The sequence below is a fragment of the Ochotona curzoniae genome, unplaced genomic scaffold (genome assembly GCF_017591425.1).
Source record: "Ochotona curzoniae isolate NIBS_2020 unplaced genomic scaffold, NIBS_Ocur_1.0 scaffold_4701, whole genome shotgun sequence".
Taxonomy (NCBI): Eukaryota; Metazoa; Chordata; class Mammalia; order Lagomorpha; family Ochotonidae; genus Ochotona; species Ochotona curzoniae.
In genome coordinates this window covers 6169923-6196007 of record NW_024467122.1, presented here as the reverse complement: position 1 = coordinate 6196007, position 26085 = coordinate 6169923, and the positions used below count along the sequence as shown (strand labels likewise).

The window sequence follows — 26085 nt, the reverse complement described above, 5'->3', positions numbered from 1 at the left end:
AGCTCTCTGCTTTGTGATGTGTGCGGTGGGGTGTGGAGGAGGTGCCTGGTCCTTGCCGGCTGCTTCTCTGGGCTGGCATGGCCTCTGTGCCCTGGGGGCTGTGGCCCTGGCTGCCCTGGTCTCCCCAGGCCTCCTGTGCCTCCAGCTCTTCTCCCGGGCTGTTAGTCCGCTTGCTGGCTACTGGCTAATTGTCCTCAGGTGTTTGCAAGGCTTCCTAGGATCAGAGCTGTCCTCAAAAAGTCGCTGCCTTTCCTTGTTCTCCTGAATTCAATCAGACAGGCCTGTCCTGGCCTTCAGGGTAACCTTGCAGGCAGGGCCTCGGCCTTCTCTCATTTTCCCCTTGTCTTCCACTGGATAACAGGTTTGGATCCCTGGCCCTGCCGAGTGGAGACCCAGCCAAGGCTCTCTGAATATCAGTTTTGCTATTTGCAAAATAGGGACTCTCACCCACTGCCCAGTGCGGTGACCACTCCCTGCTTCCTTCCGGGGAGCATGAGATGGGCTGGGCTCCATGGGCTTGCACGTGTCCTGGCCCACATGCCCCCACTTGCGCCCATCGTCTCAGGAAAGCCAGGGCTGCGGAGTGACTTCTGGCCACCCTTTGGTTGCTGGGTCACATCCTTGAGTCCTCACACTCTGCCTGGGGACTTGCCAAGCGTCACAGGGCGACCTTGTCTGCCTCTGAGCTGCCCCGTGTGGAAGGAAGTCATCCCTTACACTTGGCTAAACGCCACGCAGTCAGTGGAAAAGCAGCCGCTGCCGAGAGGCAGGCTAGGCAGGCTGGATAGGAAACAGGTGCTCCTGTGGGTGCGAGTGGGCACAGTAGGTACAGCAGAGAGGGCTGTGCTGCTGGGAGACAGAGGGCAGAGCTGAGAGCTCGGTTCTCTGGGGGCACCAGCCCTGTCTGGGCACACGGCTGGTGCCTGCCCATGGGGGCAGCTGATGATGGAAGCCACAGGTACAAGTCCAGAATGAGATACATGACTTGTAAAACATTTTCTCTTATCCTGTGAGTTGGCTTTAGAACAAAAGTTTCTAACTTTTATGATTTCCAGTTGATGTATCTTTTGTTACTTGTGCCTTTGGGGTCCCATTTGAAGAATCAGAGCCCAATCCGTCGTCACGTAAATGTCTAACTGTGCTTCCCTGTTGCGGCTGATTGGGTCTGAGGGTATTTGATCGTATTTGAAGAGTAGGTTCTTCTTGGTAGTTATTTGAAGAACATTAGAGTTCTAGTTACTACAATATTATTATGATATTATTACACACAGTTAATTCCAGCAGCCTGGTTCTTTACTGTGAGCTGAAAACGCCAGACGCAACGACGAATCTTAGGAGGTTTAGCAGGGCAGGAACGGGGCAGGACCGGGACGGGGGAGCCGAGGGGGAAGGGCAGGAAGGGGTGGCAGGCCAGAAGGAGAGAGAGAGCCGCACCTGGGGGTCCTTTTGTCAGTCAGGTGAGCAAGGTGTGGGGGGCGGGAGGGACTGAGGGCAGGCCCCAGGGGATTGGTGCGTGAGACTGTCACAGGTGATTGCCCAAGAATGATTGGTGAGTGGGCGGAGCTGGGGCGGGGCTTGGGGGAGTGGGGTGGGGTCTCAGGTGAAACGCCTGATTGGTGGATGGCTGAATTGGCGCGAATTTCGTGAGCTGTGAGGAAGAGGAAATGGCGCCGGGCCCAGGCTGGTATGTTTGAGTAACTCCTTACACTTCTATCCAGCTAGCTCTTCCTAAACTGTAGAGTCATTTAAGTTGTGAAGGGGGTGGGGCTTTATTTGTGATTCAAGTAACTGCAAATGTGGTGAATTCATTTATGCAGTTATTACACTGTTACAAACCCACCCAACCCATTATTTAGCAAACATTTATATTTCATCTCCAGGAGATTTTGAGCATTGAGAAACTGGGGGAAATGTGGCTACAGAACGTAGGGGACTTGGGTCTGCTCGCTGTCCTGACACTCGCCTGGAAAACACTGTCAGGAAAGGGAGTGAGGCCAGCGGCGTGATCTAGGCTTGATGAAGCCACACGGTGTGTAAATCAGCAAGTTTCTGATCAATCTCTCTGTTGTCCTCATCAGCATACTTTATAGTTGTCTGGGCGGATTCTGTTTTTTTCAGCTCTCTTTCTGGAAACATCTGTTTGTCTTTAATTTTCCCACATAAGACCTAGAGGTCAGATGGTGAGTGGGCAGGACTAGTAAATAGCAGATTGCCACTGTGTGCTGTGGAAGAACCCTCTGTCCTGGTGCTGCCGGGGACCTGGGGCCCACCCTGGTTGTGGCCCCGTGTCCTGGTGTGCCAAGCTTCTGGCTTGCAGGGTCAGCCAGTTCCTGTGCCCTGCAGTAGCAGTCCTGTCTTGTTCTGAAGCAGTGGCCGCCTGGCCGAGTCTGGGCGGGAGCCCCTTTCTGGATGTTTCCAAGCTTGTTTTCTCAGATCTTCCTCCATTTTCCTCCCCCCCGCCACTGTCTGCACTAGATCTGGGTTGGAGGGGGAGTTTAGAGAGAGCACTGGAGCCAAGGATGCTGGGGCAGGGCGGGGTATCCGGATGCCAGGCTCAGGACTGGGGCTGGAGGCGTTGGGTCTTCAGTCCTCAGCAGCATGCCTTGCCCACTGCCAGAAGGATGGGTGAGGAGGGGGCTGTGTTCAGGAATCCAGAGGGTGGCAGTGGACAGGGCTAGGAGGCATGGCTGGGAAATGGGGAGGAGCTGGAGGTGGCGCATGTCATTCTGCACCTGTTCCTCTGTTGTTACCCGCCCCCCCTGCCGCCCCACAACCCTGCTGTCTCCAGTGCAATGTGCTAGGTGGGTTCTCAGCCCTTCAGGTTCGTGGCAGCTAACGCAGTCCCCTGTGTCCACAGAAAGACTGCGGAAACACAGTTAAAAGAGAAGCTTTTTTTTTTTGTGCAGATTTTTTTTGAAATCCATGCAGTTTTTCATAAAACTCATTTTCCATAAATGTTGTGAACGCTTGTCATAGGCGTGCATTTTTCTTATAGAAGCTTTTTCACAGAATAAGCTGATCTTTCAGTTCTGTTCTCCACTGGCATTTCTGCAGTGTCTTCGTAGGTCTTACATGGTGGGCACAGAAGACAAGCTCACTGGAGCTGGCACATGTGGTCTGCAGGGGCAGCTGTGCTGGCCTGGGTGGCCGGACCCCATGGACTCAGGGGAGTGAGGGTCCCTGAACTCACTGCAGGGACATCTGGCAGCAGGCACTCTGTTGCATGGACTGTGGTCTCCATGGTCCCATGGAGAAAGCTGCCTGCTATTCTAACCATTTTTACCGAGAAAACACCAGGGGCAGCCTCTGCCCTATGCATTGCGCACATTCAGATCTCCCCACTGGGGTGGAAGACGCCCAGCTCCCTGAACCATCACCTGCGGCCTCCCATGGTGTGTGTTCGCAGGAAACTGGAAGCAATAGAGCGTCACCACCGTTTCCTAGACTCATTGCACTTGGCGCAGATACGTGTGTTACTGCTCTGTATTACGAGCATGAGCAACAACCAAAAAAACTCTTCGACATGCATTCATATGCAAACTATATATACCGTTGCATCCTAGATGTATATTCCATATGTAGATTGTTCTTGCCCATGATTCACATGATACACCTAAAATACACAGGAAGCTGGCTCTCAAACCAGCCACTCCAGTAGGGACTGTGGGTGTCCCACAGGAGTTAGCCACTGTCCCTCAGCCCCTACTGGAATGTTTGGTTTTCTGGGCAGCTAGAGTGCCTGTGTGGCTAAGGATGCTAGGCCAGGGTCTGTTGTCCCCTGGCTTGAATGGTGACTCTGCAAGGAATGGACAAGTTTGTTTTGCTTGGGCCATGGCAGGTGCAGGTGGAAAAGCAGTTGGCAGTGCCACCTGTGGGTTTTAGGAACACATGTTAGACTGGGACGTGGATTGCCTTCTGGGTTGCCTGTTACTTTATAGCGATTGCTATGAGTTACATTTAAACACAGGAGAAGCAACACCTCACCTGTGGTTTTTACCTGTGGCCAGGCCACATCTGAAAAACAGGGATGACGCAAGAAAATATTCCCATGTCAAGGATGGCACGCTTGTCTGGGCCAAGGGGGTGTGCGGCTGGTGTGGGCAATCCCATTGCCCCACAGTGGGTGGACTTGGCCAGCCCCAAGAGACTTGCCAAGGCATCAGCCTGCACTGTGAACTGGGCCCTTGTGCTTGCCCCATCTCTTACGAGTTGAGCTCTAGCTCAGGTGAACAGCAGGGCTGCAGCCTGGAGAGGCCCGGATGTGGGGCAACACTGCAGGTGTGCTCAGACCAGACGTGTCCTCTCCACAGCAGAGTGGAGCCCGAGTCCATGGGTGTCTGGGCAAGCGTTAGCCATGAGGAAGACATCTGTGCGAAAATGCTGGCCTGGGGATTTTGATGGGATAGTTGCTATGTCAACAAGTGTATTTTTACCTCCCTTTAAATTATTGAACAGTGGGACCCAGCGTGGTAGCCTAGTTGCTATATCTTTGCCTTGCATGTGCCAGGATCCCTTGTGGGTGCCGATTCATATCTGTGATGCTCCACTTCCTTCCAGCTCCCTGCTTGTGGCCTGGGAAAGGAGAGGGAGACTGGGAAGAAGCTCCTGGCTCCTGGCTTTGGGTCAGCTCAGCTCTGGCCGTTGGTGCCATTTGGGGAGTGAGCCAGCGGTTAGGAGATCTTTTTTTTTTTTGTTTCTCTTTCTTTCCATAAACCTGATCTGCCTTTACAATAAAAATAAATCTTAAAAGGAAAAAAAACCCAGCTGGTAACGAAAGCCAAGTTAACCTTAGCTGATCTCTCCCTCTCTTTCCCGGCTTCTCAAGCCTGGCTTCTCTGTCCCTCCTTTACACACACCTCACCATGACAGCCACTTTCCTCACCAGACCCAAGCCGACACAGGCCATCTCCGACTCAGATGTGACCTCCAAAATCATGAGCCAAAGCAAACCTCTTTTTCCATCTTAAATAGCTTGTCTCATGGATTTCAGTGTAGTAACAAACAGCTACTAATACAATGATCCTCCTGTTCTTTTAGAGAAGCTCTGATTCCTCCGACTGGACAAAACCAGCTGTCCTCTCTCAAAAAAACAAACAAATTATCTTAAATGGAGTGATAGAGGCAGAGAGAGGGGGAAATAGATCTTCAGCCTGCTGGTTCACTTCTCAGAAACCAGAAGCCTGGAGCTGCATCTAACTCTTGCACGTGGGCAGCAGGGCCCAAGTACTCAGGCCACCTTCTGCTGCTTTTCCAGGCACATTAGCAGGGAGCTGGATCAGAAGCAGAAAGCTGGGACTTGAACCAGTGCTGTTATGGCATGCAGGCAAATTGCAGACTACAGCTTAACCTACTGTGCCACAGTGCTGCCCTCCTTCCCCGCAATTCTGATCATGAAGTCTGCTACCCTGACCTGACCTTTAGGTCCTCCCCTGTTGGAGCCCAGTGCCCCAGCTGACCACCAACCACCTGGCCGTGGGCTGCTCTCTGTGCTGGCCCTCCCAGGCAGCCTTGGAGCGGCTTGCTGCTTTCTGCCCATGTGGCCATCATGATGCTGGTTGGGCCATCGTCAGTACCAGGCACACTGCCTGGTGCCCACTGCACTCGTAGAGTGTAAATGCCAGGTATCCCTCTGCATCTCGCTCCTGTGGGCCTGGCCCCTCCTCCCTCTCTGTCACACCTTGCTGGCCCTCTGGTCCCTCTGGCCAGCGGCACTGAGCAGTGGCTTTGCAGTCCCTGAAAGCCACCTGGATTCTTGTCTAGCTCCAGTGCTGCTGCCCCTGACACGGGAGGTGGGGGCTTCCCCGAAGCTGGGACTGGCTGTGGTAAGCAGGCAGTGAGATGCTGCGCCTGCCTGGGTGTGTGACACATGGTGAGCCTGAAGCAGTAGCCATTCCCGTCCATCTCTCCTGGGTGCCTGCTGGCCGCATAGCGAGGCCCTTGGCACGCCCCTGAGCGTGCTCCTGTGCCACACCTTCGTCTCCCGCAGGTCGCACGTTGTGCCCCTGTGGCTCTGTTGCCTCTTCCACCTGCAGTTGTTTTTTCCCCATTTGGGCCCCTCCTGATCCCTGGACAGGTGCTCTGTTTTGGGAACGGACCTCCTGCTGCATCCTATCCCAGAGCCTGTCTCTTCCTCCTAGCTGGAAGTTTCCATATGGCTTTTGAGTGAATGTGATATGGGCTTTGCACACTGCAGCTCCTCACCATGTGGCTTGCGTAGGTGACTGTGACCCCTGGAGTCCTGGGGGCCACCTGGGCTTCCTGCTGCTCCCTGTGCTGGTTCTGACTTCAGCCAGTCCCACAAGCCACTGAGCTCTGGTGGACATGGCTGAGTCTTCTCCATGCTGCTCCTCACTGAGTTTGGATGGCCTCAGCATCCTTCCCAGGGTAGCGTTTCTGATTGTCAGAGCCCACCATCTATGGTGACAGGTGACAACTGATAGCCCTGGATCTGTGCCATGGGAAAAAACATGCTACCTTCTCCCAAGCATTTTGTTATCAATTGAGTTTTGAAAAATCGGATGGAGTGGGCGGGGCTTATCATCCTGAAACATCCTTAGGCGAGGTACCAGTCTGAGCAGCCTCCTGGGGAGATGCTAGGCGGGTGAGTGTGCTTGGCTGGCCCTGTGTGCACACCGTGAGTGAGGGAGTGAGCCAGGGAGGCCGTGGTCAGCCCATGCTCCCCACACGGAGAGGGACAGCACCAGGAAATGAGGGACAGCCCGTGCCCACTGGCGGGCTAGCTGGCATCAAGCTGTGAAAGACAGAGAGGTGTGGGAGAAAACTGGGCTGAAGGCCAGTTTGCAGAGAGAGGAGGGGGAACAACACAGGCTTTCCCTGGCCTCCCCAAGGGAGGAAGTATCAAAGGCTGTCAGCCTTCCTGGCAGTCTTAGAGCACTGTTTCTGGAAGATTCGGGAAAGCACTGGAAAGTTAGCAACACCTTTGTAAGGTGAATTCTGTCCTCTCACCTGGGATGCTGTGGTCTCCACTGGACAGGCTAGTGAATTGAAACAGGTGGGGTGAAGGGCTCAGGCCTCAGTGCTGGTACCCGGAGGAGCCAGGAGCCAGAGCCTGCCTGGTTCTGTAGTCACAGTTTGTTCTCGCCCCGGGCATGTGTGGCTGTGTTTGACATACTTGTCATCCTGTTCTGCTCTGACAGGGAATCAAGAGACCAAACGCGGCTGCAGCTTTGCTGAGCTGCCCTGGTCCTTGTCTGGCCATCTCACCGCTTCCTCTGCTCACGGATCAGCTCTGCTAAGCCGTCCTCTCTGCCTGACCCAGCTGTCCTGAGCATTGGGGGTTCCCTGGGGACGTGCCTCAGTCCCTCTGCAGAGCTGCGCTCTCCTCTGGGGCCTCCTGACACTGGCTTCTGGCACCTGTCACACCTGGCCCTGGTTTGTTTAGCCTTGGCTTTCCCCCCAGCCTGCAGGCCCCAGGGGCCAGGCCCAAGGCACAGTCCTCAAGCCTGGGGGGCTGGGCCCGAGCTCTTCCTGTTGGGAACTCAGCCAATTCAGCGATGCAGGCTGCACCTGGGATGAAGCCAGTCCCTGGAGAGCTTGGGAAATCTTGGAGTGTCACAGAATGAAATTCATTGCCAACATCCTTTGGTGGTCCTTGACACTTGTCACTCAGGGCGAGAGAGAGAAACTAAATTGGTCCAGTGAGACTGGCTCGTGGCATCGCCCTCATGATAGATGTCACCGTGGCCTAGCCCCCATGTGGCCCGGTGAGACTGGCTCGTGGCAGTGCCCTGCTGACAAATGTCACCACAGTGTAACTCCCCCCGTGGGAGTCCATTATTGTCCTAGGCCCAGGGAGCTGGGACCTGGGGACGCAGACCAGGAGGGTAGATTTCCTTTATCAAAGCACGGATGTCATACTTTCTACCTTATAACCCTCAGAGCTAGCTGGCTCCCAGGGCTGACTTTGCCATACCTGTCAGTGGCCTGGGACCTGTCAGTTATCCTAACTGGGCCGGGGACAGCGTCCCCCCATCGCCCTCCCAACCCCCATCCCGATGTGGGGCCTGGATGAGTGTCTTGCGCCCACTGATGGGTTTTGAGCCTCAAGAATAATTTCTGATGGTTATATTTAATTGGATGTCACATTCATTATTATGTGTGCTTAGCAATTTATGATAAATTTTGAGAAGGAAAAGAAACACCCATTTCAATCTATTTGGTGACAACGTGTGTGGCTAATTACTGCTCTGCAGTGCACTGAGAAACTACAAGATGTGACATCAGCTGCAAAATCGTATTTTTTTTCTGTTTGAAGCTGTGCTAGCAGTTGAACATCTACCATAGGAACACACTGGACTCCGAAGTTGAGCTCGTTTTATTGGCTCACCTTGTTAAGCAAACGAAAAACACTCCCTGCGGCAGAGGTGGGCATTCGGGAATGAGTTCGGTTGAGTAAATGAAGGCAGGTGTCAGGCCTGTAACTGACGCGTCCTCCCGCCTGCTGCGTCGTCCTCTTCGCAGCCGTTGTCAGGATCTCACTCCCCGCTGGTGGCCGGCTGACGTGGTGGCTGGACACCGTGGCCCTCCGGAGTCTCACTGAGCAGAGGGAAGGATCTGACCTGGTTCAGGCTCTTGTGGCCTGTCCTGCACAAGAGACCGCACCGAGAGCAGAGAGGAGTAGGGGACGGGGCTCTGCCTGTCTACCCCAGCTGCCCCATGTCATGTTCAGATGACTTTGGTTTTGTACTCTGGGTTAGTATTGCACTAGAAGGATTGGAATAGGAAGATGTGCTCATGCTCGGTCGTCCTTCAGGCTTGGGCTCCCGCAGCCCGAGAAGCTGGCGCCGGGCACACGTTCGGCAGCTTCTTGCTACTGTTGCTCTGGGAGGCAGCGGTGACTCAGGCACTCGGTCCTTCCCACTCTGTGGGAGGCGGGCTTTGAGTTCTAAAACTCACGGCTGTGGCATGGCCCAGCCACAGCGACTGTGGGCACTTGGGGGAGTAAACCAGCAGCTGGGAGATCTCTCTCTCTCTCTTCCTTTCAAACCAATTAATTAAAAAAAATAGAGAAGCAGGGAGAAGAATGATGACAAAAAAAAAGAATATAGAAAATATCAGAAAACAGAATCACTTTGGTATTCAAAATGTAAGTCCCAAGCAAGGAACAGCCATGGGAGGCTTTGCCATCAGGGCTGCACTGGTGGGGAGCCTGGGTGGCCAGTGAGGGGCTGCCTGGAGGCAGCTGTGGACACAGGGAACGGGATTGGCCCGGAAAATTGGAGGGCACGTGGGGACTGCAGGATCAATGGGTGCTGAGCTCCTGCCTAAAGCCAGCCCACGCTGGGAGCCTCACACTCCATCCCCCCTGTGCTTGCCAGCCACCTAGAAGGCCGGACGGGCAGCACCAGAAGAGTCCAGAACCTGGTGAGGCTGGCAGGAACCATGGCCAAATTGAGAATGCCTCAAGCGATGGGTCCCAGGCAAAGCCAGCAGCCCAGGGGTCTGGGCTGGGGGATGGACTCCGGGCTGGGGGATGGGCTCCGGGCTGGGGGATGGACTCTGGGCTGGGGGATGGGCTCCGGGCTGGGGGATGGACTCTGGGCTGGGGGATGGGCTCCGGGCTGGGGGATGGTGAAGACAGATGGGAGAAAGACTGAGGTCCCTTACTTCTGTGTGAGTACATCTAGACCAAGAAGATTTTGTTTAATTTGAAAGAGTTACAGAAAGGGAGAGACAAATCGAGAGTAATCTTCCACCTGGCAGTTTACCTACCGGGTGGCTGGAATGGCCAGCACTGGGCCAGCCGGAAGCCAGGGGCCAGGAGTTCCGTCTAGGCCTTCCACATGAGTGGTAGAAGCACAAACACTTGGGTCTGTTTCTGCTGCTTTCCCCAGGCCATTAGCAGGGAGCTGGATTCGTAGCAGAGCAGCTGGGGCACTAACTGGTGTCCCCTTGGGATGCAGGCACCCGAGTTGGCAGCTTTACCTGCCACACCACAGCGTTGCCCCTAGACCTAGACACCCCTGCTGGCACACCCCTGCCTGGCACACCCCTGCCTGGCACACCCCTGCCTGGCTCACCCCATGCCTAACACACATTCCGAGTTGAGCCTCTCAGAGAGCAGTGAACTTGAAGCCCAGTGTCCCTGGGCTGGACCCCACCTCAGCTGCATGTGGCCTTCACATTCCTGTGGTGTCCTCCTAGGAGTAGGACGGGTGACAGGTTATGAGTGAGAAGGAAAGACGGTCATGCCAGCAGGTCCCCGAAACCACCGAGAGGGTGAAGCCCCGCATGCTTCGTCAGCAGGAACCACCGGAGACTGATCAAGCATGCCTGTTTATTATAATACAAGCACAAGCTTATATAGACTAGGAAAGAGGAAGGCAGAAGGGCGTTTCCTGACAGTCCTCCCACCCAGCAATGACACTCTAATTGGCTAGAAGGCATGTCTGTCTCTCTGGATCCTCCAATCCAGTCGCAGGTCACATGCAGCACCCAGGCTGGAAGGTATGCCTCAGGTCACATTTACCCTGTGTGGCTGGCAGGTAGGCTACGGGCTGCATTTGACTTCTTGGAGTTGCTGATCAAGGAAGTCCTAGAGCAGCTCTCCAATGACGGAAAAGAGACCTGGGTGCAGCCCAGCACACCTGCCTATACAGCCAGTATTAGGTTAGGTTGAGGTCTCGGGTAGCCGAAGCCACTGTCAGGGGGTTCCCCTGGGGCATGATGGGCCTTGAGCCTATGACCTCCCACTTAGGCTAAGCAGGCAGAAATGCAGGGCTGGTCTCCCACACCAGCCAAGGTGCTGTTCCTCACGCAGGCCTCAGGTGGGTCCACAGCCCTCACCAAGGTCAGATCATGCTGGCTTCGGGGAGTGCTGAGTTGTGACATGTGAATTGGGCTCTGATAATTGTTTGCAACATGAAACCCTAATTCTGCCCATTGTATTTGTCACTGCTGGAGTGATTTTGGTTTGGCCCATCAACACGGGGGTAGATTTGGGGACTGTAGCCGCTTGGGATGTCCTGTGCAGGAGCGAGTGGGGGCTCATTGTCCTTGCCAGTGCTCTCAGCTCTGCAGCTGCTGCTGTGGGAGCTGGCATGCTGCGTGCACCTGACCGTGGGCTCTGCTTCCCCTGCAGTTGTGGCCATCTACCTGAAGGACTCCTGGTGGTGCACGGAAGATGTCCTGCGAACCTCTGATCCAGCCAGGGAAGGTCTCATGGAGGTGAGGTGATGTGGTCTTAAATGACCCTTCACTGTGCTCACTACTGCGCCCCAGGGCACTCAGTGAGCCTGCTGTGGATGCATGTCCTGGGCTGGCCGGCCGAGGGGTCACCACCCAGGTGTCTTAAGCAGCAGATGCCCGCTGTCCCACAGTTCCGGGGGCTGAAATGCCAGGTTAAGGAGTCACTGAGTCTGCTCTCATTTTTTCTTCTTTTTTGAGATTTATTTTCTTTATTTGAATGGCAATGGGGGAGACAGAAAGAGATCTTACATCTACTGGCTCACTCCCCCAGATAGCCACAACAGTTGGGGCTGGGCCATGTCGCTGACCGCAGCGACACTAATTGCGAGGCACACTCTTGAGGGTCTGGGAAAAGCCGGAACCGCAACCGGACCCTTTTATTGCCAAAAGCAGCTGCGTTTATACCCCTTTCTCCTTTATAGTCCTGTTTTTCTTCCCTCCTCCTCTGCTCTTCTCTGTTCTTGTCCCCGTACTTTTCTCTCTGTACTGCTTTTGTACCCCTCTATGCTGCTTTTCCTCCCCATATGCCTTAGTTTTTCCACCCGAAGATCTTAGCCGCTCTTCCTGTTCCATCCCTTGTTCTTCTCTCCGTCTTTCTCCTCCTTGTCCCCCCCTCCCCTTTAGCTTTTACCGGCTGCTTTTATACCACTCTCCACCAATCACTTCTCCCCGTGGGTCCACTTGGTGCTACCTGATAGGCCAGTAGCAATGACATAATTGCAGCGAGGGCATGAGCCTATCGCTGTGACTTCCTGTTTACCTGCTGACGAGACCAACCCCGCCTCCTGACCCGGGGCCAGCTGCCATCCTGTGATGGCCTTTCCTATTCCGGGTTTCCTATTCCCGGGAGCGGCTTCAGCACCCTACTTCCAACAGGGCCAGGCCACAACCAGGAGCTCCGTCTGGGTCCTCTGTGTGCCTGCAGGGACCCAAGAACCTGCGTCATCCGTGACTGCTTTCCCAGGCACGTTAACAGGGAGCTGGATTGGAAGCTTAGTAACTGGGACTTGAACCGGCTGCTCCGGTATGGAGTGTCAGCGGTCACTGTGCCACCTTTGCCCCTGGGGTTGCTTTCTTTTGAGGACCTACAGCTTCTTTCAGGACACACAAGTCAACCCTTCACTTCAGCCAGCAAGGAGTGAGTGACAAACAGCCACCTCGAGTGGCTCTCTGGGGCCAGTCTGCTGCACCTCCCTCAGTGGCCTCTCCTACCTGACGGCGCACTGACCACAGGCCAGGGCCAAGCCCATGCCTCTCTATGCACTGTCTCAGGCTTGGGATGGTGACCCTCCCATTTCATAATCTTTACCATGTTTGTTCTACATGTTGAGAAATCTGGTACGTGGGTGAGGATGGCAGCAGTCACTCCAGCAGGTGCACCCCAACTGAACTTTGGCTAAGGAGGAAGGTGGTACCTGAACAAGAGTTGGGAGGGTGTGTACCATGTTTGCTCCTAGGGGAGAGAGCCCAGTGGGCCCCTGTACCCCTGAGAGGATGCTCTTACCGACTGTGGCTGTGGCTGCTCCGCGGTGCCTCTACGGGATTCTGCAAACACTGAGGGGATGTCACTGTTGCTCTGGTCAGTTCGGCAGAGAAGCCAATAACCCCGTTTGTGGTTTTCTTTTCCTGTTCAGCTTAATTAAGATGCGACATCACAAATTTCAGTCTTCCTTTTATTTTTTTTTTGAAGATTTATTTTTATTGGAAAGTCAGATATACAGAGAGGAAGATCTTCCTTCAGTTGACTCACTCCCCAAGTGAGCGCAACGACCGGTGCGGTGCTATGCTGATCCGAAGCCAGGAGTCAGGAGCTCTTCCAGATCTCCCACGTGGGTGCAGGAACCCAAGGCTTTGGGCCGTCCTCGACTGCTTTCCTAGGCCACAAGCAGGGAGCTGGATGGGAAGTGGAGCTGCCAGGATTAGAACTGGTGCCCATATGGGATCCTGGTATGTTCAAGGCGAGGACTTTAGTTGCTAGGCCACGCTGCCGGGCCCCAGTCTTTCTTTGAAAGATTTATTTTATTGGAAAAGCTGAGAGAAGGAGAGACAGAGTGAGAGCTTTCATCTGCTGGTTCACTCTCCAAAAAGTTGTGACGGCTGCAGCTGAGCCGATCTGAAGCCAGAGGCAGGGGAGATTCCTCTGCGTCTCCCATGTGGGTGAAGGGCCCAAGGATTTGAGCCATCCTTGACTTTTCCAGGCTGTAAGCATGTAGCTGGAATAGAAATGATGTATCTAGGACTTGAACCGGCACCTGCGTGGAATGCTAGCACCACAGGCAGAGGCTTAGCGTACCATACTATGGCAATGCCCTCAAATTTCGCTCTTTTAAAAGTACCATTGGATAATTTTCAGTACATTGTGTGTTGACCACTGCTGATTCCAGAACATTCTGAAACGAAGCTCTGTATGCATCAGCAGTCACCTCTCGTTTCCTGCCTTTCCCTGCCGCTTAGTTCTGTTCTGGCCCTGGGACCTGCCTATTGCAGACGTGTCGACTAGGTGGGCTGGCACCTGGGGCCTGGCCTCTTACGTTTAGCAGCCCATTCTCGGGGTTCATCCGTGGGGTAATACAATCAGACAGGCCGCCTTGAGGGTGCACTGCTGTGTGCCCATCTGGCAGTTGAGGGACGTTTGAATTTTCCCACATCCTGAGTGTTAGGAATAATCCTGTGAGAGAGAGAGAGTGTGTGTGAGTTTTCAGGGGACATACGTTTCCACTTTTCTTGGATACGCACCTACGAGGGGGACTGCTGGTCATATGCCAGCTCTATATTTAACGTGTTCAGCCAGTGCCAAGCTGCCTTGGCCAGCAGCTGCGCCATTTCACGCTCTCTCCAGCAGGCTGAAGTCTCGACCATCCCCGGCACTTGTAGTGTCTTCCTTAAGGATCCATCCGGGCAGGTGTGAAGTGGTGGCTGCCAGGTTCTGATCTGCAGCTCCCTGGTGGCTAAAGGAGAGGCTTGTGTGTGTGTGTGTGTGTGTGTGTGTGTGTGTGTGTGTGTGTGTGTGTGTGTGTGTGTGTTGGTTGACCATTTGTCTATCCTCTTTGAAAAGCTGTTTATTAAGATCTTAGACACACTTTTGATTTTTTTAAAAAAATCATTTCCCGTTCCAATTTTAATATATGTGCTGCCAAAGTGAACACTAAGATAGTTTCTGTAAAGGATATATTTATTTATTTGAAAGGCAGAATTACAGAGGCAGAGCTTCCATCAGCTGGTTCACTCCCCAAAGGGCCCTCGTGGCCAGGGTTGGATCATGCTGAATCCAGGTGCCAGAGACTCCATCCTTGTGTCCCCATCTTCTGCTGCCTTCACAGGTGTATTAGTAGGGAGTTAGGGTGAAAGTGGAGCAGGTGAGCTCCAAACCACACCCATGTGGGTGCTAGCATAGCAGGCAGCGGCTTAACGCGCCTGCAGCACAGTGGCCACTTTGACCCACTTCTTAAACTTGCTAGTTTAATTTTTTTTCTCTCTTGAAATACCAGTTTTTCATGTATTCTAGATGCAAATATGTGATTTTCATTTTTCCCCCATTTTGGTCACAGGGGTGCTGATTTTAATGGACTGGGTAGATGCTAAATACGGAAGAGATTTTTTTCCTCCAGTAGCTAATGAGGACTTGGGCTTCTGCCAAGGCCCCCGCGTGCCCAGGGCGTGTCGCTCCCCCAGCTGTGTTGTCAGATGGCTGTTCTGAACCCTGGGGAGGATCTGACTTGTTCCTAGTGACTTTTCAGAACAGGAGTGGTTGTTTACTTCATTTCTCATCTTTTCTAAGTTCCTGTGGCCCAGGCCTTGAATGGCAAGAAGCTCAGTTGTTAATTCCATTTAATGAACCCGGTGGTGAAGCTGTATCCTCCCAGTGGGGATCTTCCCCTTTTTGTGCCACTTTGGGTCTTGACATTTTTTTCTCTCTCTTAATTGCATTTTGTTTCTCTGCCAGCTCTTCTTCACAAATTACCCCCAAAACTTTTCTAATGTTCTTTCTGTTAGCATAATTAGTGGTCCTGATGAGGGATTAGAACCGGATCTTAGTTTTGTTTTCCAAAACATTTCTAAGTCAGAATCACATGGGTCACGATTTTCCACTCCGTGATAGAATTGGACAAATGAAGCGTATTTTCTGCTTTTCCCCATCGGTTTCCGATGGATATTCCCCTCCTCTCCGGTCACTCTGCTGCCCCCTTCTGGCTTCTCTCTGAACTTTGTGGTTTCGTTCCCACATCGCACGGATGCAGTTCTGCAGCTTGCTGGTAATTCTCACAGCCTGAACTAGATTTGGCTGCCGCTGTCTGAGATAGAAGATGTGGTGGCTTCAAAGAGCCAAGTAGGGGTGTTCCCCCCCCCCCCAAATCTCTTCCTTGTCTAAGCTTTGGCTGCAGATAAAGGTGAAGTGTTCTGTATCGTGGGCCGGTTTACGAGTTTATCAGCACTGAACACTCGGTGCTGCTTGCTAGGTGTGGTGGCTGCCTTACTTTTAGCATCAGTGTTTAGAGATACACGAGTCCTTTAGACATTCCTTCGGGGAGCTTCTCTCTGGACCAGCTAACGGAGCTGAGGTTCTCCCAGCAGGCAGGCTGAGACCCCGTGCCCACGGAGGCTGCCAGCCATCGCTTCGGAGTCAAATATCACCTACAAAGCCACGCGTTCACATTTGTGCGAAACACTCCCTCTGCACAAATCTCAGTGCTAACATTTGGGGACATGGAGGGCTCCCCAGGGCAGGTGCTAGAGCAGTTTTGCCAGCCTGCGACAGTTGTGTCCAGCCTGCCCCTGGCTACCCTGCTCCCTTGCTCAGCTGTCTCCAGTCCTCTCTGGATGGAGGCAGGAGTGTCGGTGCGTTCTGCCTTCATCTGCTCCAGGTTCTTCACCTCTGAATCAGCGACTCCCTGCAGGTGGAGAGAATCAGCAGGAAACCTGTGGGTGGAAGTTACAGTGCAGTCAGTGGTGTGGCTGATCTGGTGCTGGTGGGTGGGATGGCTCCATGCACGCGGTGCTGTCAGGGTGAGAGGCGGTACTAGGGCACTGTCGGTGGGTAAATAGCTGACCGCTTGTGCTCGAATTCACCTTCTAGCAGCTGCTGTGAAGCTGCTGTGAGTAGGGAAGATAAGGGCTGTATCTCCCTGTGAGTGGGAAGAGCCTTGATCACATGGTCTCCGGACTTGCAATGACAGGTGCAACATATGACACTTCCGGCGGCAGCCTTAGAAGCCTAGAACCCCGGTGGAGATCTGTCCTGAGCCCTCGGCGTTCACTTGACCTGGCGTTGCAGTGGAGCTCCGAGACTTTTCCCCTCCTCACCCAGGGGCCTGGAATTCTGGAACCCAGCATGGCAATCTAGAGGATCTAGAGGTGGCAGACTGGGTTCATTTGGGGCCATAGGCATTGAATTTTCCACCTTGGGTTGGCTGCGTCCCTCTGTGCTCACTTCCTGCTTCATGAGCAGGTGGAGGACAGTGGGCATGTTGAGCCCTGTGCCCGGCTGGTGGTGCTGGGGACCTCCTCTGGTCTTGCCTTTGGTTCCCAGAGGCCACAAGGTGCCCAAGACTAGAGGTGCAGTGGTGTGTTTGTGAGATTTTCACAGTCCACACCTGGCTCCCCTTTGGGGTGATTCCAAAGGCAGGGCTGATGGCGCCCAATTGTCCTGCCCCATCTTGCTTGGTGCTTTATTCTCTCTGTTTCCTTCAAAGGTTCAGGCACTCGGGGAGAGGCTCGTGCTCTTCGTTCTCAACGTTGTCATTTTTGGAGGACTGGAGCGCAAGCTGGATGATGCCATGTTTTTCCTGCCTCACTCTGCAAAGGAGCGAGCGAAGATTCTGTGGAGAGACGGAGCAGCTGTTGGGTTTTATACAATCAAAAGGACAGGTGAGGGACTCATGGCCAGTCCAGGCTCTGGGGGCCAGGGGTCAGGGTGGGGGACCCTGTCAGTTCAGGAGTTACACCTGGAGAGTATTCTGCAACAGGGCTGATCACAGCTCAGCCACAGTGTGAATAAATCCGACTGGGGCCCTGATTTGCACGCCCAATTCTGGTCCCACTGGCGGGCAGTGTGGCAGCAGGTCCCTTTGAGCCCCATGCACTGTCTTGTGCTGCTGCAAACACTTGCTGTGGTCACGGATGTCAAATGCACTTGCCAACACCGTGTCTTTCCCCCGTTTATTTTCTTTAGCGTTAGCCAATTAATGGTCCAGAAAATACCATCACTAGTAGCCAGCACCTGGAGCAGAGGGCCCCTGTGGCTGCCAGGATTTACAAAGATGTTTTCTTAAGTTGTTTCTGTAACCTTTTTTTTTGATTTTTAAAATTTATTTTCCATGAATCTTTTCTCTTTTTTTATTACTATTATCATTTTATGATACAGTTCAATAGGCCCTGAGATTCCCCTTAACCCATCCTCGAGATCCGTCACCCCCACTGAATTCCCCTATAATATTCTATAGTATAGTTCGTAAACCGTCATGAATCCATCATTGCAGGCATGGACAATGACAGAGTCCAGCATGCTATTGTTAAGATATAATTAACAGTTTCATTGGGAATCCATCTTTGATCTGGAAGTAGAGATGCATACAGTATTGTAGCCTCACATCTGGATATGATAATCTCCACTGCACAGTTACTACACATCCCCTTAAATGAAAAATCACAATACAAAATCAACAAAAGGAAGAAAGATAAAAATTTACAACAACATGAATAACATGCTAATGTATCATTGAAGAAATGAAAAAGAAAACCAAGAACCTTCTTGAAGAAAATGATGCTACTCTATGATCTATGCGAAAGAGTTTTGAAGAGATGAAACTAAAAAAAAAAATCAAAACCTGTGAAATACGGTTTCCGCTGATCTTTGTTGGTGAAATATGTCTACTGGAGGCAATAAATAAATGGGTTTTGTTATTTTAATCCAGTCTACTGATCTATGATGTTTGATTGATGAGTTTAAGCCATTTACATTCAGGGTTAATATGAATGGGTTAATAATTTGGTTCTGTCTTTTTAGCAATGGGTTGTTCAGTGATTTAGTCTTCTGTTGTCATTTTACTGGGATGTTCTTCACATTTGCCTTTGGTTTTGCTGGGTGCTATTCCTCTTCTCTGTCAAGAGAACATCTTGAAGTATCATTTGTAGGGCAGGTTTGAAAGAGGCAAATTCTTTTAACTTTTCTTTACCATGGAAGAATTTTATTTCGTTTTCAAAGACAAAGGAAAACTTTATTGGGTTTGTTATCTTGGGCAAAAATTTTTTTTCTTTTAGAATCTGGAATATGTCACTCCATTCTCTTTTGGCCTGTACAGTTTCCTGTGAGAGCTCTCCTGTGAGTCTGATTGCTATTCCACATTATATGTCAATTGATTTTTTTCACGTGCACATTTAGGGATTTTTTTCGTTATGTTCAATTGAAGAGAGCTTGATGATCATGTGTCATGGTGAAGATGGCTTTTGGTCATGCCTGTTGGGAGTTCTGTGCCCCTCCTGGATCTTGTTTCCCTATTATTTCTCCAGATTAGGGAAACTTTGCATTATTATTTGATTAAATATATTTGTGAAACCAGTTTCTCTTTCTGCACCTCCTGGGACTCCCATAACTCCTTAAATTGGCTTTTTAATAGTGTCTTTCAGTTCTTGAATACTTTCTTTTAGCTTGACTCAGTTTTGCTTTCAGTTTTTTGTTTCCCCCTGATGACAGGAAATATCTTCCAATTCTGAGATTCTTTCTTCTGCTTGCTTCATTCTATTATTGAGACTCTCCACTGTAATTTCAATTTACTCTACTGTGTTCTTCATTTCTGACATATCAACTTTCATTTGATTCATTTCCTGTGTGACATATTCCTTAAATTTCTTGAACTCCTGTATTATGTGTTTCTTGTTGTTGATAAGAAGCTTTATAACAAGTGTTTTGAATTCTGTACCCCCCACTCTCTTGATGTCTTACTCAGTGAACTCTGAGGTTGGCAAAGGCTTTTGTTACTTTGCAGGGAAGTCTTCAGTAACATTCATTGTGCCTGTGTCTGTTCTTTTGCTCTTGGTCTTGTATTTCTGGTTATCAGATTCTTCTCCTCGGGGCAGGTTTCTAAAGTTGTGTTGCCCACAGGTCTACAATTCTTTTTATTATATTGCGGTTGGTACACAGCTCTTTGTTTGCAGTCACTTGTGCCTCTTCCTTCAGCAAGCTCCAGGGCTGGGTTTTTATGTTAGATTTCCACCATGGTCTCCGTAACCCCAGCTCCTGGCTCACCACTCTCCACCTCCTGTGATACTGTGCTGAGGCTGCACTGTTGTCTGTACAACCTTTCTCCCACTTCCGGTTGGAGCAGTTCCCAGGATTAGGGAGACACCAGAAGTCCTATATAACTAGATTGTTGGTGGTGCTGACCTTTCTGGAACATGTTATTCATTAGATCTGAGGGCCACACGGACCTATTTTGACCCATATGATGCCAAAATCAGTATTATTTTCCATGTGGGACCAGTGCAATGCACTGAGCTCAATGAGTTTGCTCCCAGCTCAGCACATGCGCAGCTTACTGTTGTCCCTGCAGTGTTAAAGCTTTTGCTACACTGTACAGAATAGCACCTGACATGCCACTACTGGACTTCTTGATCTGCTGGCCATCAGTCTGAGGGCTACCCGGACTTATCTTGGTGGAATCTGTAGGATGCCACGTTGTAAAACTGAAGTTCTTGCCGGCTGATATCTGAGCCTATTATAGTTATTAACTGCCTTTTCATGGGTCTAGTTCTCCCAGTACCATTTATCCAAGTGGCTATTCTTTTCCCATGATGTGTTTTGGGCATCTTTGTCAATATGAGTTGATCTTTGTGTGGGTTCATTTCTGGCTCCCTAACATTTCCTTGGCCTTTGTGTCTGCTGTTCATTAGCCCTGTACTATTTTGATTACTCTAGCTTCATGGCAGGCAAGTATTTTGAAGTCAAGGTATTGTGATGCTCAGGATGGCCGTGACTGTCAGGGGTCTTTTGTGATTCCATACAGATGTAAAATTTGCTCCTGTGCTTTTGTAAAAAGTGTCCCTGGATTACCTAAGGATTGCTTGCGGTAGTATGGGCGTTTTAACAACAGGCGTCTGACCCATGATCTGTGTGTTTGTGTCTGCAGTTTCTCTGCTGAGCTACAGATGGTTGACTGGTATGCTCAGGTGTGTTCCACTGCTGCAGGTGCCAAGGGCATCTGGTGCTAGCTTTGGGAGGTGGCCCCCGGGCAGATGTGAGAGCGTGCTGTCTGAAAGACAGTGGTCACCACAGCACAGGTTGCACCCTAGCTATGTCTGCACTGAGCTCCTGTGGTTGAGGTATGTCCCAAATATCTGCCTGCCTTCTCTTTGGCCACTTTGTCTACGGAGCCTGAATTCAGGTTTCTAGTGCAATCCTTCCTAAACAGAGCTGTGACAACACCCACTGCTGTCTCCCTCCACACACTGACTCCTGGGAGTGTCAGGGCAAGACCAACAGTCAGAACATTGCAGAAAGCAGCTCATTCTGAGCCGGGGCACCTTTGATCAGCACTGGGTTATTCTGTGCTCTGTCACCCACACCTTATGTAACTTTCCAGTCTTGGTTCTCAAAAACAGCTGAGGAGGCAGATACTGCTTGGCATTTGTCCCGCCACTGTCTTTCTAATCTTTTTCCATCCTGACAAATCTCATTTTTGAAGCAGGTACAGTCTGTCCCATTCTTTTCTGGCTGTCTGCACCATTTCTCCTGTGGACCATGTATGAGCGGTCTTAGGTATTCCAAGGATGCAGTTATATTTTCATTCATGTATTCCTCTTTTTCTTTGCTTTGCTTGGGGTGCACTTTTTTATTTACAAGGCAGTTAGAGGGAGAGAATGAGAGGGGGAGAGACAGAGAGAGAGAGAGATGGAGATTTTCTGTAATGTTGGTTTACTCCCCAAATGGTTGCAGTGGGTAGGGCTAGTCCAGCCTGAAGCCAGGAGCCTGGAATTCCATCCAGGTCTCCCATGTAGAAGGCAGGGACCCAGGCCCTTGGGCCGTGCCCTGCTGCCTTCCCAGGTACAGTAGTGGGGAGCTGGGCCTGAAGTGGAGCTGGTGCAGCTTAACATGCAGCACCATGGCACTGCCTGCCTCCCCGCCCTGTCTGCGTGTCAGGATGTGCTAAGGTGCAGCCTGCTGGTTTCCATGCTTTACTCTTGGTAGCTTTTCCGTGTTCTCTCTGTGTCCAGCTTCGGTCTTGCCAGGATGCTGAAGGCCAGGCCCTATTGTGTGCAGGGTCCTTGCTCCCCCAGCCACGTCTCCCGCACAAGAGCCACGTTAGGGATCGGAGTCCAGCTCCCTGAGTGGCCACCCTGGCCGACCTGGTTGGCCGACCTGTCACTGCCCACGTACCTTCTGGAGTCTATGGGGCCTGGTGGCCTTTGCCAGGCTGCAGGCTGCTGCCACATGCCTTGCTGCTGTTCTCAGGAAGGCACTTGGCGGAATTCGCCCTGCCTGCTCTCGGGCCGGGTGTGGCCCACGGGAGAGGGTCTCCAGCTACGGTGTGTGTGCATTCATGCTCAGAGAACAGTTTTGTTTTCCCTTGAGTCAGTGTTGGTGAGTTGTGCTAGTCTAGGAGTGTGTCTTTTTTTTTTTTTTTTCAAAATTTGGAGTATATTTTAAATTTTGCTTTTATAGTTCCTAATAAACTTTATCTTTCCTACCATAGCAACTTTGGACTTTCCAAAATCATTTGTGTTCTACCTTTGTTTTTGTATTTTGTTGAATCCCACATTTCTTTTCTTCCCTCTATTTTGCATTTCTTTTGTTCTTTTTTCAGTTTCCAAGTTGGATACTTAATGTGGGAGCTTTTTACTAGTGCCAAGTTCTGGAATTGTCCCGTGTCACTGATGGCTAGTGTCAGTTCTGTGGTTGCTATTTCAGCATTGATCATATCTGAGCAGCCTGAAGGTGTGATTCTAGAAGGCTGGCTGAGGAGTTGTTTTCCTCCAGCTCCCCCCGTCCTCTGTGTATGTTGTAGAGACAGCGCAGCGAGTTCCCGCACATCCTAGGCCCGTCTTTCCCTGGCGTCAGCCTTGCAAGTAGTTGTGGCCACTTCACGGAGGGTTTTTTCTCCCCAGGGTGCCACGTGACCTTTCCTTCTGGCTCTGGGGTCTCCGCTTCCTGTCGTTTCTTGATTTTTTCACCTTGGTTTTCACTGCCCGGACATCATAGATGCCGATACACATGTGCTTGCTGCCTTCTCCTACCTAGCCTGGGCTTGTGCTTTTTCTGGGGAAAGTGGAGTACCTTCTCTGCTCACCCTGTTGAGTTGGAATACCAGAGTGAGCTGGTTAATTGCTTCTGGGGGAACCCTGGTCACTCAGGGAGGTGTCTGCGATATTTCTCCACAGAAAAGTTACTTTGTCATCCTTTCCATTCTTGATTTGTTACCATATTCTTTAAAATTAGTTCATTGCATCTTTTCAAGTCAACTCAGTGCCTTGTGCTGGGCTGGGATCTAAGCCAGGACCCAGCTGAGTCAATTCCAGTCCCCATGGTGGGTGACAGGAGCCCGATGATGGGGGCATCACTCATTGCCTCCCAGGGTCTGCACCCATGTGGGACGTGCGTGTCCTCACCGTGAGGCTGACACTGGCTCCCGCAGGAGGAGCTGTGGCTCTCTGAGGAGTTGGCAACAATGAGCATAGAACTTGATGGTTTTCCGTCACTTTGGAGAGTGCAAAGCCACCAGCCAGATGCACTTTTAGAACTTTACCATCCCCTTGAGAAGTGGTGTCTGCCTGTCACTCATTCTGTTCCCACCCGCTTCCCTGTCCTGACTGTCAAATGGCCTGTCCTGGCCATCGCCCCTGCAGGTGAGGACAGAGTCTGTAGAGTATGCAGGGTGCTGAGAGGTCTACAAGTTGTAACAGATGTGAATTGTTCATTCTTCTTTAGTGTTGAGTAGTATTGTATTGGATGATTATCCTACTTTCTGCTTCGATGTGTATCAGTTGATAAATGGTTTCTAGCTTTTGGCTTCTGTGAATGCTGCTGCTGTAAACATTTGCTTCCATGTTTCATGTGAACACATGTTTCCATTTCTTTTTTTTTTTATAAAAAAATCTATTTTTATTGGAAAGTCAGATATTCAAAGAGGAGGAGAGACAGAGAGGAAGACCTTCATCCATTGATTCACTCCCCTAGTGGCCATAATGGCCAGAGCTGAGCCCATCGAAGCCAGCAGCCTGGAGCCTCTTCCAGGTCTCCCATGCAGTTGCAGGGTCCCAAAGCTTTGGACCATCCTCTGCTGGTTTCCCAGGCCCCAGGCAGGGAACTGGACGCGAAGTGGGGTGGCTGGGACATGAGCCAGTGCCCATATGACGCGTGTAAGACAAGGACTTTAACCAATAGGGGCCCGGGCCCATGCTTCCGTTTCTTTTGGGTAGATTCCCAGGAGTAGAAGCTCATTGTTATTGGTAAGCTTCTGTGCAACACTTGAAGAATCCAACGAATTGCTTCACAAAGTCACTTGCCATTACACATACCAGTTTATTTCTGTTAGCAGCAGCAGAGTTCCAACTTTCCCATCTCCTTGTCAACACTTGCCTGTCTTTCTTGAGTCTGGTCATTCCAGAAAGCCCAAAGTGGCATTTCTTTGTGGGTTTTCCTTGCATTCCCCTGTTGTATTGCTGACTGTTTTCTCAGCGATTTGAATATGTTTGAAGAGATGTCTGTCATAGTCTGCTCTCCATTTTCATTCAGGTTGTTAGTTTTGTTCTTACCAATTTCCGAGGATTCCTTATTCTGGCAATAACTCTTTTATTAGTAATAGGACTTAATAAACATTTTCTTGAAGTCTGTGTCTTGGATTTTCTTTCTCTTAATGGCATCTTTTGAAGTAAAAAGAAGTAGAATTTTGATGAACCTTGATCTTTTTTTCTCTCTTAGTTGTGCTTTGGGTGTTGAATAGAAGGAAATCTTTGTCTAATTCAGAGTTGTAGAGGTTATTTTCTGTTTTTAAAAATTGTTCTCCTGTGGGTTTTATACTTACAGTTTTATGTCTGCAGTCCAGCTCAAATTAACTTTTGTATGTTGTGTGAGGTAAGGATGCAACCTCATTTTACAAAATAACTACTATACTTAAAATTTGCTAAAACACAGGATGATTTTACATTTATAGCAGAACTTAGGAGAAGGGAGAGAGCTCCCCAGCAGTCGCCCCACCATTTCCTATATTACAGGTGTCATGCACTGAGGACCATTGTAGAACCAGGACCAAGTGTACCCACTGGGTGCCTTCAACAGCACTAGTGTATTTACGTGAGGTGCTGCAGGCTGGAGGGCCAAGGCTGTGGAGTTGAAGGGGTGGCTTCTTCCTGGGCCTCTCTGCTGGGTGGCCTGGCGTTGCCTTCACGCTCTGTCCTGTCTGGGTGGCCCGGCATTGCCTTCACGCTCTGTCCTGTCTGGGTTGCCCAGCGCGGCCTTCGCCCCACCTTTCCTCTGTGCTTTTTCTCTTCCTGTGCATCCCTGGTGTCTCTGCATGCTGAAATTTCCTTTTTTTAGTGGGAAACCGGCCACATTGCACGGGGGCAATCTAGATAGTCTAGTTTTACCTTCACTGTCTCTGTTGAAAACTTACATCCAAATACAGTTCCTCTTGTAGGTGCTGAGCCCCGGGGGGCTGGGGAGACACGTGCAGCTGTCAGATCGCGTCACTGTTAACTCAAGCACACCCTGTACACTAGGCCTCACTCGTGGAATGGGCGTTCTGGGGTGGAGACAAGTGTGTCGTGACATTTGTCTACTGCCGTAGCATGATGCACAACTGTCTCACCAACCGGAACCTCCTCTGTGGTCCTGCCTGTTCGTTCCCCCGTTCCCACCCAGTAATGCTGATTTTGAGCTCGCTCCATCCTCTTGCCTTTCCCAGGATGTCAGACTCAAACGTGGCTTGTTGAGATGGGCTTTCCCAATCAGCAAGATGCCGTCAGGGTTCCTAAGTGCATTTCCATGGCCCAAGAGCACATTTCACCCCTAATGTTGAGTGACTAGCTCTTTGGGCTAAATACCAAAAAAGTAATTGAAGGATGTGTCTTCTGCAAATATTGTCCCTCAGGTTGTGACTTATTTCCTCATTCTTTTGATCTAGCTTTCACAGAGCAGAAAATATCTAATGAAGTTCAAGTTACCCATTTTTTTTCTTTCATAATGTGGCTTTGGAATTCTACCTAGGACTGCCTAGATCTCACCCCATCTTACCTGCTTGCATTGAGGCACTAACCCAAGCAGAAGCATTTTTCACGTGTGTGAAAGGTATGAGAGCTGTGTCTACATTGATTTTTTTCTTTTTGCTTGTTTGTTTAAATGCCTGTGTCTAGCAGCATCTGTTGGAAAAAAGCCTCCTGCTTTCCCCTCTGGTATGGTCTTGACGGCTTTGTGGAAACACTAGATTAAGAACTTCTGGGCCTGGCATGATAGTGTAGTGCGTAAAGTCCTCGCCTTGCATGCGCTGGGATCCCATATGGGCACTGGTTCTAATCCCGGCAGCTCCACTTCCCATCCAGCTCCCTGCTTGTGGCCTGGGAAAGCAGTCAAGGATGGCCCAAGGCCTTGGGAGCCTGCACCCACGTGGGATACCTGGAAGACCTCCTGGCTCCTGGCTTCGGATTGGTTCAGGTCTAGCTGTTGTGGCTGCTTGGGGAGTGAACCATTGGACGGAAGACCTTCCTCTCTGTCTCTCCTCCTCTCTGTATATCTGCCTTTCCAATAAAAATAAATAAGTCTTTTTTTTTTTTTTAAAGACAGAAATCTCTATTTTTTTTTAAAGATTTATTTTTATTATTTTTTCATTGGAAAGGCGGATATACAGAGAGGAGAGACAGAGGAAGATCTTCCCTCCGATGATTCACTCCCCA

At 50.8% G+C, this 26085-nt stretch overlaps 1 protein-coding gene across 1 annotated transcript in view; it reads left to right on the top strand.

Annotated features, from left to right (window-relative positions):
* LOC121149329 (protein FAM169B-like) overlaps positions 1–26085 on the top strand; it is a 56648-nt gene that overhangs the window by 17968 nt on the left and 12595 nt on the right. Inside the window, exons 4-5 of the mRNA XM_040969869.1 lie at positions 11102–11187; positions 16899–17073. Coding sequence (XP_040825803.1) covers positions 11102–11187; positions 16899–17073 — 261 coding nt within the window. The remainder of the gene's footprint in view (positions 1–11101; positions 11188–16898; positions 17074–26085) is intronic.